At 47.3% G+C, this 15,714-nt stretch overlaps 1 protein-coding gene across 3 annotated transcripts; it reads left to right on the plus strand.

Annotated features, from left to right (window-relative positions):
- Positions 1-2,131: 2,131 nt before the first annotated feature.
- Positions 2,132-14,761, plus strand: LOC118941527 (enhancer of rudimentary homolog). 3 transcript variants are annotated; one of them, XM_036955392.1, is made up of 4 exons: positions 2,132-2,271; positions 6,610-6,700; positions 7,339-7,459; positions 14,159-14,213. In XM_036955392.1, the coding sequence occupies exons 1-4, from the start codon at positions 2,269-2,271 to the stop codon at positions 14,196-14,198; spliced, it is 255 nt and encodes an 84-aa protein (XP_036811287.1). In that variant the 5' UTR covers positions 2,132-2,268; the 3' UTR covers positions 14,199-14,213. The 3 variants fall into 3 exon arrangements, with proteins under 3 accessions (XP_036811287.1, XP_036811285.1, XP_036811286.1); XM_036955390.1 differs by lacking the exon at positions 14,159-14,213 and adding an exon at positions 14,293-14,761 and having other exon boundaries at positions 2,134-2,271; XM_036955391.1 differs by lacking the exon at positions 14,159-14,213 and adding an exon at positions 14,293-14,761 and having other exon boundaries at positions 2,144-2,271; positions 6,613-6,700.
- Positions 14,762-15,714: the final 953 nt, after the last annotated feature.

Raw genomic sequence — 15,714 nt, forward strand, 5'->3', positions numbered from 1 at the left:
GCTGGCCCAGAACAGAGCTGCACGTCTTGCTCTTCATTGTAATCAGAGAGATTACATAAATACTATGCAAGCCAGTCTCTCTTGGCTAAGAGTTGTGGAGAGACTGCCTGAATAGCTTATTATTTTTTTATTAAGAAACATGAATGTGTTGGAAATCCCAAATTGTTTGCATCATCAACTTACACACAGCTCTGACACACACACACTTACCCCACCAGACATGCCACCAGGGGTCTTTTCACAGTCCCCAAATCCAGAACAAATTCAAGAAAGAGTACAGTATTATATAGAGCCCTTGTTGCATTGCACTCCGTTCCATCTCATATTGCTCAAATAAACAGCAAACCTGGTTTAAAAAAAACAGAGAAAGCAACACTTCAAGGCACAAGGCCTCTCCTTGATATGTATTGCTATGTAGGCTACATGTGCCTTTAAAAAAATGTATGTCGTATTGTCCTTGAGCTGTTCTTGTTTATTAATGTCTTGTATTATGTTTTGTGTTGGACCCCAGGAAGAGTAGCCGCTGCTTTTGAAACAGCTAACGGGGATTCCTAATAAAATGCAAAACACCAAGAGTTAGCGCAATTGATAATTAGCGTTAGCGCAATGACTGGAAGTGTATGGTGTCAGCTAGCATAATAGTAGAAAATATAGACTTGCATACATTGCGCTAACGCTAGTTAGCATTGGCTCGTGAAAGTACCTCTAACTTGCATACATTGCGCTAACGCTAGTTAGCATTGGCTCGTGAAAGTACCTCTAACTTGCATACATTGCGCTAACGCTAGTTAGCATTGGCTCGTGAAAGTACCTCTAACTTCCTTCATACTGGATGGTAGCCGTGAGTTCATCTGACTCTGGGGATGTAGATAAACGGCTTCATTGCCAGAATCTCGAAGTATCCCTTTTAACCCCCTACCTTAACTTTTAACCCTTTCCTTAACCCTCACCGTAACCATTTCATATTTTCTTCAATGGGATAGGGACGTCTTCCACAAGCCCCTGGGGGTGCCTTATTGCTATTATATACTGGTTACCAACGTAATTAGAACAGTAAAAAGGTGTGTTTTGTCATACCTGTGGTATATGGTCTGTTATAAACTGGGTGGTTCGAAACCTGAATGCTGATTGGCTGACAGCCGTAGTATATCAGACCGTATAACAGGGGTAGGACAAAAACATGCATTTTTACTGCTCTAAGTAGGTTGGTAACCAGTTTATATTAGCAATAAGGCACCTCTGGGATATATGACCAATATACCACAACTAAGGGCTGTATCCAGGCACTCCGCTTTGCGTCGAGCATAAGAACAGACCTTAGCTGAGGTATATTAGCCATATATCACACACCCCCCCCCCCTCGGGCTTTAATTCTTAAATATACCACGACTTTCAGCCAATCAGTATTCAAGGCTCGAACCAGGTTTATAATTGTAAATAAATCCCCTTTGCACATATGCATAACTATAGATAAACCCGACTGGAGAGTTTGAGTGATGAAAGTTGGGCAGTGGATCTCAATCTCTGAGCAAGAAACACTTGGATGAACACTTGGCAATTGTGCTGTTATTATGTGCCAGATGTTCAGACTAAAAACCGTTATAAATGTCCCTTTTCAGAGATTGACTTGTAATTTTAATAGGCATAGAATACAGACATAAATCTGGGTTTATGATTGTCATTCAATTTTGCCATCGTTTGCTTAGATAAAAGGTAGGTAGACTACAGCCCCTGATAGGCCTACATCTCATTTCAGATAGTATACAGTAGACTTGACAAGATGTAAACTGAACGATTTAGCAGCTTTCTTAGCTAAAATTAACAGACTCATTTATTCAACATGAAAAGCGAGGCGATTTCGAGATAAGAAGTGCTTGTGTTTCCCAATGGCCTTCTGGAATGGGCTACTGAGGAACAGCGTGCCTGACAGTCAGCAGCAGGTCACAGACAAATATATGTGTATATTTAAGAAAAATGACATGGCGACCGCGGTGCAAGTTAGAAATAGCCCAAAAACCCGCAGACAGCCACCAATACATTTTCACCCGCGACATCGTTTTCAAAGCAGTCCAATTTTAGCTTGAAAACCGCAAACATGGTAACACTAGTTTTGGAACGTCCCAAGGATCGAATATAGCACTAACCCTTCTCGCGTTCCGAAAGTAATTCTTCCGGTATCAAAAGTCACTTCCGGCCTTGTTGTGCCATCAAATCTAAATCGTGTAGCACGAGAAATCTTACTTACTTCAAGAGCACGGTGAAGGAATTATGGTTAGTTGTATTTTTTTTAAATAACATCTATAGATTTGCATTCGAGTAGTTTACCTGGGGAAAATGATTGAGTAGATTACTAGCTAGCCTTGTTTTAAAACTGCACGCATGTCAGTCAACGAACGGATGAACGTTAACTAGTTTGCTAATGAAGTGAGTCGTTTTTAAACATATGACTGTCGTATACCAGCTTCTTATATTACATCGTGTTATAATAATGTTCAGCTATATATTTCAGTCTGCGTGTTAATTGACCAGTCATTGTCATCCTGTGTTGTATTCCGAGTTACTGTAGCCCTTTGTCGTCACTCTGTTCCACATTACATTCGTCGTTGGACAAAGGCGTCTCATGTAAGGGGGGGAGGTTTAGTTAAACATCCCGAAACTCAATCTGAACATTAAAACGCGTCGCTTGCGGTACAGGTTTGGAGGCATAAGGACCTTCTCTTTCATATCAGCGAGAAATAATAAAAAATGTTAAAAAGATACTCACCTTGTTTCCACACGGCCATAAATCCATGTTACAGCGCATGTTTTATGGAAGACAAGACAGCGGCGGCCACCTGTGTAATGGAGCATGCACTGAACACACGCCTAATTCGGGAGAAAGTGGTTCCCCAACTGGAGGCAGCTTGTGGATCTGTGTGAAACTGCTACAGTATATTTTGTATTGGAAGGATTGGTTATAAAAGGGCCAAAGGTTTCCACAGCTATATCGAACCTTCAAAACACCGGGTTTACGGTCTAGACTGGATGAGAAGGAAATGAGATGGGTCCTGGTGTAGTCTACGGTCTAGACTGGATGAGAAGGAAATGAGATGGGTCCTGGTGTAGCCTACGGTCTAGACTGGATGAGAAGGAAATGAGATGGGTCCTGGTGTAGCCTACGGTCTAGACTGGATGAGAAGGAAATGAGATGGGTCCTGGTGTAGTCTACGGTCTAGACTGGATGAGAAGGAAATGAGATGGGTCCTGGTGTAGCCTACGGTCTAGACTGGATGAGAAGGAAATGAGATGGGTCCTGGTGTAGCCTACGGTCTAGACTGGATGAGAAGGAAATTAGATGGGTCCTGGTGTAGCCTACGGTCTAGACTGGATGAGAAGGAAATGAGATGGGTCCTGGTGTAGCCTACGGTCTAGACTGGATGAGAAGGAAATGAGATGGGTCCTGGTGTAGCCTACGGTCTAGACTGGATGAGAAGGAAATGAGATGGGTCCTGGTGTAGCCTACGGTCTAGACTGGATGAGAAGGAAATGAGATGGGTCCTGGTGTAGTCTACGGTCTAGACTGGATGAGAAGGAAATGTGATGGGTCCTGGTGTAGCCTACGGTCTAGACTGGATGAGAAGGAAATAAGATGGGTCCTGGTGTAGCCTACGGTCTAGACTGGATGAGAAGGAAATGAGATGGGTCCTGGTGTAGTCTACGGTCTAGACTGGATGAGAAGGAAATGAGATGGGTCCTGGTGTAGCCTACGGTCTAGACTGGATGAGAAGGAAATGAGATGGGTCCTGGTGTAGCCTACGGTCTAGACTGGATGAGAAGGAAATTAGATGGGTCCTGGTGTAGCCTACGGTCTAGACTGGATGAGAAGGAAATGAGATGGGTCCTGGTGTAGCCTACGGTCTAGACTGGATGAGAAGGAAATGAGATGGGTCCTGGTGTAGCCTACGGTCTAGACTGGATGAGAAGGAAATGAGATGGGTCCTGGTGTAGCCTACGGTCTAGACTGGATGAGAAGGAAATGAGATGGGTCCTGGTGTAGTCTACGGTCTAGACTGGATGAGAAGGAAATGAGATGGGTCCTGGTGTAGCCTACGGTCTAGACTGGATGAGAAGGAAATGAGATGGGTCCTGGTGTAGTCTACGGTCTAGACTGGATGAGAAGGAAATGAGATGGGTCCTGGTGTAGCCTACGGTCTAGACTGGATGAGAAGGAAATGAGATGGGTCCTGGTGTAGCCTACGGTCTAGACTGGATGAGAAGGAAATGAGATGGGTCCTGGTGTAGTCTACGGTCTAGACTGGATGAGAAGGAAATGAGATGGGTCCTGGTGCAGCCTACGGTCTAGACTGGATGAGAAGGAAATGAGATGGGTCCTGGTGTAGCCTACCGTCTAGACTGGATGAGAAGGAAATGAGATGGGTCCTGGTGTAGCCTACGGTCTAGACTGGATGAGAAGGAAATGAGATGGGTCCTGGTGTAGCCTACCGTCTAGACTGGATGAGAAGGAAATGAGATGGGTCCTGGTGTAGCCTACGGTCTAGACTGGATGAGAAGGAAATGAGATGGGTCCTGGTGTAGCCTACGGTCTAGACTGGACGAGAAGGAAATGAGATGGGTCCTGGTATAGCCTACCGTCTAGACTGGATGAGGAAAGGAGATGGGTCCTGGTGTAGCCTACCATCTAGACTGGATGAGAAGGAAATGAGATGGGTCCTGGTGTAGCCTACCGTCTAGACTGGATGAGAAGGAAATGAGATGGGTCCTGGTGTAGCCTACGGTCTAGACTGGATGAGAAGGAAAGGAGATGGGTCCTGGTGTAGCCTACCATCTAGACTGGACGAGGAAAGGAGATGGGTCCTGGTGTAGCCTACCGTCTAGACTGGATGAGAAGGAAATGAGATGGGTCCTGGTGTAGCCTACGGTCTAGACTGGACGAGGAAAGGAGATGGGTCCTGGTGTAGCCTACCGTCTAGACTGGACGAGGAAAGGAGATGGGTCCTGGTATAGCCTACCGTCTAGACTGGACGAGGAAAGGAGATGGGTCCTGGTATAGTCTACCGTCTAGACTGGACGAGGAAATGAGATGGGTCCTGGTATAGCCTACCGTCTAGACTGGACGAGGAAAGAAGATGGGTCCTGGTGTAGCCTACCGTCTAGACCGGACGAGGAAAGGAGATGGGTCCTGGTATAGCCTACCATCTAGACTGGACGAGGAAAGGAGATGGGTCCTGGTATAAACTACTAATGGGAATACAATACGTTTTAAATCATTCATACTTTTGTGTTTATCCCGCGATTTAACTTTGCCATATTACATTACACCTAGGGCTATATTTCATACTTCTCACTGATAGCAGCAACTTGACAATCAGCTATTTAATATTTACTATATGCACAAACGGTATGTGCTTCTGATTTACCATATGCTACTGTGTGTTCTACTGCTTGACGGGGCTGTGTGTTCTACTGCTTGACGGGGCTGTGTGTTCCACTGCTTGACGGGGCTGTGTGTTCTACTGCTTGACGGGGCTGTGTGTTCCACTGCTTGACGGGGCAGTGTGTTCCACTGCTTGACGGGGCTGTGTGTTCTACTGCTTGACGGGGCTGTGTGTTCTACTGCTTGACGGGGCTGTGTGTTCTACTGCTTGACGGGGCTGTGTGTTCCACTGCTTGACGGGGCTGTGTGTTCCACTGCTTGACGGGGCTGTGTGTTCCACTGCTTGACGGGGCTGTGTGTTCCACTGCTTGACGGGGCTGTGTGTTCCACTGCTTGACGGGGCTGTGTGTTCCACTGCTTGACGGGGCAGTGTGTTCCACTGCTTGACGGGGCTGTGTGTTCTACTGCTTGACGGGGCTGTGTGTTCTACTGCTTGACGGGGCTGTGTGTTCTACTGCTTGACGGGGCTGTGTGTGTTCTACTGCTTGACGGGGCTGTGTGTTCCACTGCTTGACGGGGCTGTGTGTTCCACTGCTTGACGGGGCTGTGTGTTCTACTGCTTGACGGGGCAGTGTGTTCTACTGCTTGACGGGGCTGTGTGTTCTACTGCTTGACGGGGCTGTGTGTTCCACTGCTTGACGGGGCAGTGTGTTCCACTGCTTCGACGGGGCTGTGTGTTCTACTGCTTGACGGGGCTGTGTGTTCTACTGCTTGACGGGGCTGTGTGTTCTACTGCTTGACGGGGCAGTGTGTTCCACTGCTTCGACGGGGCTGTGTGTTCTACTGCTTGACGGGGCTGTGTGTTCTACTGCTTGACGGGGCTGTGTGTTCCACTGCTTGACGGGGCTGTGTGTTCCACTGCTTGACGGGGCTGTGTGTTCCACTGCTTGACGGGGCAGTGTGTTCTACTGCTTGACGGGGCAGTGTGTTCCACTGCTTGACGGGGCTGTGTGTTCCACTGCTTGACGGGGCTGTGTGTTCTACTGCTTGACGGGGCTGTGTGTTCCACTGCTTGACGGGGCTGTGTGTTCCACTGCTTGACGGGGCTGTGTGTTCCACTGCTTGACAGAGATGCTATAAAATACCACTAACCTGGTATTTGAGTTGTATTAATCTTACTGAAACTGAAAAGTTGATTTGAGAACTGACATGTCTACTGTGTTCTGTTATTGTTGCAGTCTCATACGATCCTGTTGGTCCAGCCCACCAAGAGACCAGAGGGACGGACATATGCTGACTATGAATCAGTCAACGAGTGCATGGAAGGTAAATTGACAGACTCTCCGGGCACAGGGTTGGAGTGAACCTATAGGACGGTAGCTCTCCGGGAACAGGCTTGGAGTGAACCTATAGGATGGTAGCTCTCCAGGAACAGGGTTGGAGTGAACCTATAGGATGGTAGTTCTCCAGGAACAGGCTTGGAGTGAACCTATAGGATGGTAGCTCTCCGGGAACAGGCTTGGAGTGAACCTATAGGATGGTAGCTCTTCATGAACAGGGTTGGAGTGAACCTATAGGATGGTAGTTCTCCAGGAACAGGCTTGGAGTGAACCTATAGGATGGTAGCTCTCCAGGAACAGGGTTGGAGTGAACCTATAGGACGGCAGCTCTTCAGGAACAGGGTTGAGAGCTCCACCCCATGGGCTAAATACCCAGTCCTTGTCCCAACTGAATGCTTTGGGGTGCTTAAATCTTAAAGTAGTGGTTTACTATTTCTGCAGGAATAGACTTCATTATTGTGCACTGTGGGGTAACCAAAAGGCTAACAATCCTCTTTTTAATGGCGTTGCATGCACGCTGTGCAATTCATAAAATGACCTAATAATTTCCTCAATTATGCCTAGGCCTGTTGTCATTTGTGGTGAATTTTGATGCCTGTGACAGACGTATGACTCTCCTTCCAGGTGTGTGTAAGATGTACGAGGAGCACCTGAAGAGAATGAACCCCAACACACCATCCATCACCTATGACATCAGTCAACTGTTTGACTTCATCCATGACCTGGCTGACCTCAGCTGCTTGGTGTAAGTCAAACTGCGATACATTGTTTTTCACACGGATTTCGATGTGTCTGGATTTTCCAACCTTTTCCTGAAGTACACCGTCCCTGTCAAAGATTTAAACGTGTAAATTGGTGTATGCATTTTGGCTGGAGGGAACAACAGGTGGAGGAGGCAGGTAGCCTAGTGGTTGGAGGAGGTGGGTAGCCTGGTGGTTGGAGGAGGAGGCGGGTGGCCTGGTGGTTGGAGGAGGCGGGTGGCCTGGTGGTTGGAGGAGGCGGGTGGCCTGGTGGTTGGAGGAGGCAGGTAGCCTGGTGGTTGGAGGAGGAGGCAGGTGGCCTAGTGGTTAGAGGAGGAGGCGGGTGGCCTAGTGGTTAGAGGAGGAGGCGGGTGGCCTAGTGGTTAGAGGAGGAGGCGGGTGGCCTAGTGGTTAGAGGAGGAGGCGGGTGGCCTGGTGGTTGGAGGAGGCGGGTGGCCTGGTGGTTGGAGGAGGCGGGTGGCCTGGTGGTTGGAGGAGGCGGGTGGCCTGGTGGTTGGAGGAGGCGGGTGGCCTGGTGGTTGGAGGAGGCGGGTGGCCTGGTGGTTGGAGGAGGCGGGTGGCCTGGTGGTGGTCGGAGGAGGCGGGTGGCCTGGTGGTGGTCGGAGAAGGCGGGTGGCCTGGTGGTCGGAGGAGGCGGGTGGCCTGGTGGTCGGAGGAGGCGGGTGGCCTGGTGGTGGTTGGAGGAGGCGGGTGGCCTGGTGGTCGGAGGAGGCGGGTGGCCTGGTGGTCGGAGGAGGCGGGTGGCCTGGTGGTTGGAGGAGGAGGCGGGTGACCTGGTGGTTGGAGGAGGCTGGTGGTTGGAGGAGGCGGGTGGCCTGGTGGTTGGAGGAGGCGGGTGGCCTGGTGGTTGGAGGAGGCGGGTGGCCTGGTGGTAGGAGGAGGCGGGTGGTCGGAGGAGGCGGGTGGCCTGGTGGTCGGAGGAGGCGGGTGGCCTGGTGGTCGGAGGAGGCTGGTGGTCGGAGGAGGCGGGTGGCCTGGTGGTCGGAGGAGGCGGGTGGCCTGGTGGTCGGAGGAGGCGGGTGGCCTGGTGGTCGGAGGAGCCTGGTGGTCGGAGGAGGCTGGTGGTCGGAGGAGGCTGGTGGTCGGAGGAGGCTGGTGGTCGGAGGAGGCGGGTGGTCGGAGGAGGCGGGTGGCCTGGTGGTCGGAGGAGGCGGGTGGCTTGGTGGTCGGAGGAGGCGGGTAGCCTAGTGGTAAGAGCGTTGGGCCAGTAATCGAAAGGTTGCTGGATCGAATCTCCAAGCTGATAAGGTAAAAATCTGTCGGCAGAACAAGGTGGTTCCTAGTCGTTCTGCCCCTGAACATGCAGTTAACCCACTGTTCCTAGGCCGTCATTGTTAATAAGAACTTGTTCTTAACTGACTTGCCTGGTTAAATAAAGGTTTAAATAAATACGAAAACGTGTACATACAGTGCCTTGCGAAAGTATTCGGCCCCCTTGAACTTTGCGACCTTTTGCCACATTTCAGGCTTCAAACATAAAGATATAAAACTGTATTTTTTTGTGAAGAATCAACAACAAGTGGGACACAATCATGAAGTGGAATGACATGTATTGGATATTTCAAACTTTTTTAACAAATCAAAAACTGAAAAATTGGGGGTGCAAAATTATTCAGCCCCCCTTAAGTTAATACTTTGTAGCGCCACCTTTTGCTGCGATTACAGCTGTAAGTCGCTTGGGGTATGTCTCTATCAGTTTTGCACATCGAGAGACTGACATTTTTTCCCATTCCTCCTTGCAAAACAACTTGAGCTCAGTGAGGTTGGATGGAGAGCATTTGTGAACAGCAGTTTTCAGTTCTTTCCACAGATTCTCGATTGGATTCAGGTCTGGACTTTGACTTGGCCATTCTAACACCTGGATATGTTTATTTTTGAACCATTCCATTGTAGATTTTGCTTTATGTTTTGGATCATTGTCTTGTTGGAAGACAAATCTCCGTCCCAGTCTCAGGTCTTTTGCAGACTCCATCAGGTTCTTCCAGAATGGTCCTGTATTTGGCTCCATCCATCTTCCCATTAATTTTAACCATCTTCCCTGTCCCTGCTGAAGAAAAGCAGGCCCAAACCATGATGCTGCCACCACCATGTTTGACAGTGGGGATGCTGTGTTGCTTTTACGCCAAACATAACGTTTTGCATTGTTGCCAAAAAGTTCAATTTTGGTTTCATCTGACCAGAGCACCTTCTTCCACATGTTTGGTGTGTCTCCCAGGTGGCTTGTGGCAAACTTTAAACGACACTTTTTATGGATATCTTTAAGAAATGGCTTTCTTCTTGCCACTCTTCCATAAAGGCCAGATTTGTGCAATATACGACTGATTGTTGTCCTATGGACAGAGTCTCCCACCTCAGCTGTAGATCTCTGCAGTTCATTCAGAGTGATCATGGGCCTCTTGGCTGCATCTCTGATCAGTCTTCTCCTTGTATGAGCTGAAAGTTTAGAGGGACGGCCAGGTCTTGGTAGATTTGCAGTGGTCTGATACTCCTTCCATTTCAATATTATCGCTTGCACAGTGCTCCTTGGGATGTTTAAAGCTTGGGAAATCTTTTTGTATCCAAATCCGGCTTTAAACTTCTTCACAACAGTATCTCGGACCTGCCTGGTGTGTTCCTTGTTCTTCATGATGCTCTCTGCGCTTTTAACGGACCTCTGAGACTATCACAGTGCAGGTGCATTTATACGGAGACTTGATTACACACAGGTGGATTGTATTTATCATCATTAGTCATTTAGGTCAACATTGGATCATTCAGAGATCCTCACTGAACTTCTGGAGAGAGTTTTCTGCACTGAAAGTAAAGGGGCTGAATAATTTTGCACGCCCAATTTTTCAGTTTTTGATTTGTTAAAAAAGTTTGAAATATCCAGTAAATGTCGTTCCACTTCATGATTGTGTCCCACTTGTTGTTGATTCTTCACAAAAAAATACAGTTTTATATCTTTATGTTTGAAGCCTGAAATGTGGCAAAAGGTCGCAAAGTTCAAGGGGGGCGAATACTTTCTCAAGGCACTGTACTTTAGGTTGCGTCCCAAATCTGTTAAGCCCACAAGGTCCCTGTCTGAACAGGATCAAATCCATTTATTTTTGTCTGTGAATTAAAAATATTATTATCCTGCAATTTGTGTTTTGAATTGTTATTATGACAAGTGTGTCGATGCATATAACGTGTAAAAATGCTTTATATCCACAGACTTTTTAAGTGTTACCGAAGTTTGTACTACTTCTCTGTTAAGAGCCGTCCTTGGTTTCAAATCAAGTGTATTTATAAAGCCCTTCTTACATCAGCTGAAATCTCACTGCTGTACAGGTGATTTATGATTTCCAGGACGTCATGATGCTGAAATGAATTACAATTTTATTTTTAGTTAAGTTCACCAAAAAGTGGGTTAACGGCTGGTGGTTTTAGGCACGGATTCTTTAAATTAAGATTGGTTAGCCCGCATTTTATTACATGGGTATTATATGCTTGCATAAGACATTATTTCAATTGTAAATGCTAAATAACGTTAGATAATGTTATTTAGGTTCGTAGTGCATATTGACCTTAGGGTTAAATGCCTTGCTCAAGGGGTTAAATGCCTTGCTCAAGGGTTAAATGCCTTGCTCAAGGGGTTAAATGCCTTGCTCAAGGGGTTAAATGCCTTGCTCAAGGGGTTAAATGCCTTGCTCAAGGGTAGAATAAGAATGTTTCTACACACTTCTACACTCTCTCTCTTGTTGTGATGTGTGTGTTGTTTTATATTTATATAAATATATATATATTTATATAAATATATATATATATATATATATATATATATATATATATATATTTATAAAACAATATATATTTTTTAAATCCCAACCCCCGTCCCTGCAGGAGGTATTTTGCCTTTTGGTAGGCCGTCATTGTTCTGTCCCTGAACAGGCAGTTAACCCACCGTTCCCCGGTAGGCCGTCATTGTTCTGCCCCCTGAACAAGGCAGTTAACCCACTGTTCCCCGGTAGGCCGTCATTGTTCTGCCCCTGAACAAGGCAGTTAACCCACTGTTCCCCGGTAGGCCGTCATTGTTCTGCCCCTGAACAAGGCAGTTAACCCACTGTTCCCCGGTAGGCCATCATTGTTCTGCCCCTGAACAGACAGTTAACCCACTGTTCCCCGGTAGGCCGTCATTGTTCTGCCCCTGAACAGGCAGTTAACCCACCGTTCCCCGGTAGGCCATCATTGTTCTGCCCCTGAACAAGGCAGTTAACCCACCGTTCCACGGTAGGCCATCATTGTTCTGCCCCTGAACAGGCAGTTAACCCACTGTTCCCCGTCATTGTTCTACCCCTGAACAGGCAGTTAACCCAACGTTCCCCGGTAGGCCGTCATTGTTCTGCCCCTGAACAGGCAGTTAACCCACTGTTCCCCGGTAGGCCGTCATTGTTCTGCCCCTGAACAGGCAGTTAACCCACTGTTCCCCGGTAGGCCGTCATTGTTCTGCCCCTGAACAGGCAGTTAACCCACCGTTCCCCGGTAGGCCGTCATTGTTCTGCCCCTGAACAGGCAGTTAACCCACTGTTCCCCGGTAGGCCGTCATTGTTCTGCCCCTGAACAGGCAGTTAACCCACTGTTCCCCGGTAGGCCGTCATTGTTCTGCCCCTGAACAGGCAGTTAACCCACCGTTCCCCGGTAGGCCGTCATTGTTCTGCCCCTGAACAGGCAGTTAACCCACCGTTCCCCGGTAGGCCGTCATTGTTCTGCCCCTGAACAGGCAGTTAACCCACTGTTCCCCGGTAGGCCGTCATTGTTCTGCCCCTGAACAGGCAGTTAACCCACCGTTCCCCGGTAGGCCGTCATTGTTCTGCCCCTGAACAGGCAGTTAACCCACTGTTCCCCGTCATTGTTCTGCCCCTGAACAGGCAGTTAACCCACTGTTCCCCGGTAGGCCATCATTGTTCTGCCCCTGAACAGGCAGTTAACCCACTGTTCCCCGGTAGGCCGTCATTGTTCTGCCCCTGAACAAGGCAGTTAACCCACTGTTCCCCGTAACTTTCTCACTCATTTCTCACCCACTGTTCCTTTGTAACTTTCTCACTCATTTCTCACCCACTGTTCCTTTGTAACTTTCTCACTCATTATTCACCCACTGTTCCTTTGTAACTTTCTCACTCATTATTCACGATTCGTTCAGGATTATCCGTATTCATGGTAGCAGCTAGGGCTGTGGCTAGGGCTGTGGCTGTAGCTAGGGCTGTGGCTAGGGCTGTGGCCTGCCGGTTTCACTATAATTGACCGTTAATAAACAGCAATTCATGTTTAGCAGCCCACGAATACAAGCCGCTGATGCATCTTTGAAACGTTTTTAAAGGGGGAAAAAAGTCATAAATCCATTGTAATATAGACACATCACAATAAATCTGTTATTTAGTTTAGGCAGGTCTAAAATAAAAAACATGATTTGAAGAAAATCTATTTCATCAGAATCTAATGAGTCGGCCTACTGTGTTGTTATCTGGCAATGTGCAGACAATATATGCTTATACAGTGCATATATTAACTTATATTAACTTTAACTTAACTTTTTCCACATTTAGTTATTACAGCCTTGATTTTAAAAGTATATATGTTTTGTCCCTGGCTCACACACACAATACCCCATGATGTCAAAGTGGAATTGTTTTTCAAATAAGTCAATAAGTATTCAACCCCTTTTGTTATGGCAAACCTAAAATACATTCAGGAGTAAAAAATAAGGGGGGGGGGGGGGGGGGGGGGCTCGTATGTAGGCATTTGAGCATGAAGTTATTCATAATAGCATTTTAGATGGTGTATCAATACACCCAGTCACTACAAAGATACAGGCGTCCTTCCTAACTCAGTTGCCGGAGAGGAAGGAAACTGGTGACTTTAATGGCTGTGATAGGAGAAAACTGAGGATGGAACAACAACATTGTAGTTAGTCCACAATACTAACCTAAATGACAGAGTGGAAAGAAGGAAGATATTCACCAAAGTAAAACAACAAAGACATTAACTTTGTCCTGAATATAAAGCATTATGATTGGCACAAACACTACCATTACTACCACTACTATAACCAGTCACTACCATTACTATAACCAGTCACCACCACTACTATAACCAGTCACCACCACTACTATAACCAGTCACCACCACTACTATAACCAGTCACCACCACTACTATAACCAGTCACCACCACTACTATAACCAGTCACCACCACTACTATAACCAGTCACTACCACTACTATAACCAGTCACTACCACTACTATAACCAGTCACTACCATTACTACTATAACCAGTCACTACCATTACTACTATAACCAGTCACTACCATTACTACTATAACCAGTCACTACTAGAGCTGTTACGCGACCGTATTACCGCCACACCGGCGGTCAAATTCTACCTATTTTAAGCTAAACGTTCTCATCTGTTGCGTCAAGCTCATTGGCTAAAGCAGGGTTTTGGATGCTAGTGTTTGTATTCATTTGGGGATCTATCGCATCCCACAACTGTCCCAGACTATGTTTGGAATATTTATTTCTCACACAGAATAGAATAGGTCAACTTTTGTACTATGGGGGATAGTAGATTGACGTAGGCTAGTGCTTTCTCCGTTAAGTACCGTGTGGACTCACAGACGTACCGGCCCATGTTTTAATATATCGTTCCGTCTGTCTCCTCCTAGGTACCGTGCGGACTCACAGACGTACCAGCCCATGTTTTAATATATCGTTCCGTCTGTCTCCTCCTAGGTACCGTGCGGACTCACAGACGTACCAGCCCATGTTTTAATATATCGTTCCGTCTGTCTCCTCCTAGGTACCGTGCGGACTCACAGACGTATCAGCCGTACAACAAGGACTGGATCAAGGAGAAGATTTACGTGCTGCTGCGGCGCCAGGCCCAACAGGCTGGGAAATGAGACCTACAGCCCAGTTCCAGAATGACCGCACTGCAGATGCCTGATCTCACAACAACCTGGATAGGTGTTTACCGTGTCCGCTAAGCACATCTTATGATATAGCAATCTGTTGCCCAACCATTGGTGGATGCAACATCTGCAATGTAGGCTGCCTGGAACGCGACCATCAGGGGAATTTGCCCCTAGATGCTTGGGTCAGTTTTGCGGGAGGGGGGGCTTGGATCTGTACATAAGGGAACCTCCACTCTGGAGCGTTTGGAAAGGGAGGGTTGAATGATGCTATGAATCCAGGATATTTTAGTTTTCTAGAGGGAAGGGGGGTAAGGCAGCTTACATTTTGTTAAAATGTTTGTATTTAAAGAAAATTTCCCCTTTTATTAAAAAAAAATTAAAAAGAAGTCTGTCTTTTACTTTTAAAATAAAAAATTATTATTTGTTACTGTTCGTGGTTGTGTTAAACACAGAGTGGACAAAACATTAGGAACACCTGCTCTTTCTATGCTGCAGACTGACCAGGTGAATCCAGGTGAAAGCTTCCCGCGTGTATCAAGAATGGTCCACCACCCAAAGGGCATCCAGCCAACTTTACACAACTGTGAGAAGCATTGGAGTCAACATGGACCAGCATCCCTGTGGAACGCCTGACACCTTGTAGAGTCAACATGGACCAGCATCCCTGTGGAACGACACCTTGTAGAGTCAACATGGACCAGCATCCCTGTGGAACGACACCTTGTAGAGTCCACATGGACCAGCATCCCTGTGGAACGCTTTAGACACCTTGTAGAGTCAACATGGACCAGCATCCCTGTGGAACGACACCTTGTAGAGTCAACATGGACCAGCATCCCTGTGGAACGCTTTAGACACCTTGTAGAGTCAACATGGACCAGCATCCCTGTGGAACGCTTTAGACACCTTGTAGAGTCAACATGGACCAGCATCCCTGTGGAACGACACCTTGTAGAGTCCACATGGACCAGCATCCCTGTGGAACACTTTAGACACCTTGTAGAGTCAACATGGACCAGCATCCCTGTGGAACACTTTAGACACCTTGTAGAGTCAACATGGACCAGCATCCCTGTGGAACGCTTTCAACACCTTGTAGAGTCAACATGGACCAGCATCCCTGTGGAACACTTTAGACACCTTGTAGAGTCAACATGTACCAGCATCCCTGTGGAACGCTTTAGACACCTTGTAGAGTCAACATGGACCAGCATCCCTGTGGAACGCTTTAGACACCTTGTAGGGTCAACATGGACCAGCATCCCTGTGGAACGCTTTCAACACCTTGTAGAGTCAACATGGACCAG

Source organism: Oncorhynchus mykiss, chromosome 19, assembly GCF_013265735.2.
Source record: "Oncorhynchus mykiss isolate Arlee chromosome 19, USDA_OmykA_1.1, whole genome shotgun sequence".
In the NCBI taxonomy this organism is placed as follows: Eukaryota; Metazoa; Chordata; class Actinopteri; order Salmoniformes; family Salmonidae; genus Oncorhynchus; species Oncorhynchus mykiss.

Coding starts and splice junctions, on each gene's coding strand:
- LOC118941527 (XM_036955390.1), top strand. Junction 6,701..7,338: donor AGTCAACGAGTGCATGGAAG/GTAAATTGACAG, acceptor CTCTCCTTCCAG/GTGTGTGTAAGATGTACGAG. Junction 7,460..14,292: donor GCTGACCTCAGCTGCTTGGT/GTAAGTCAAACT, acceptor GTCTCCTCCTAG/GTACCGTGCGGACTCACAGA.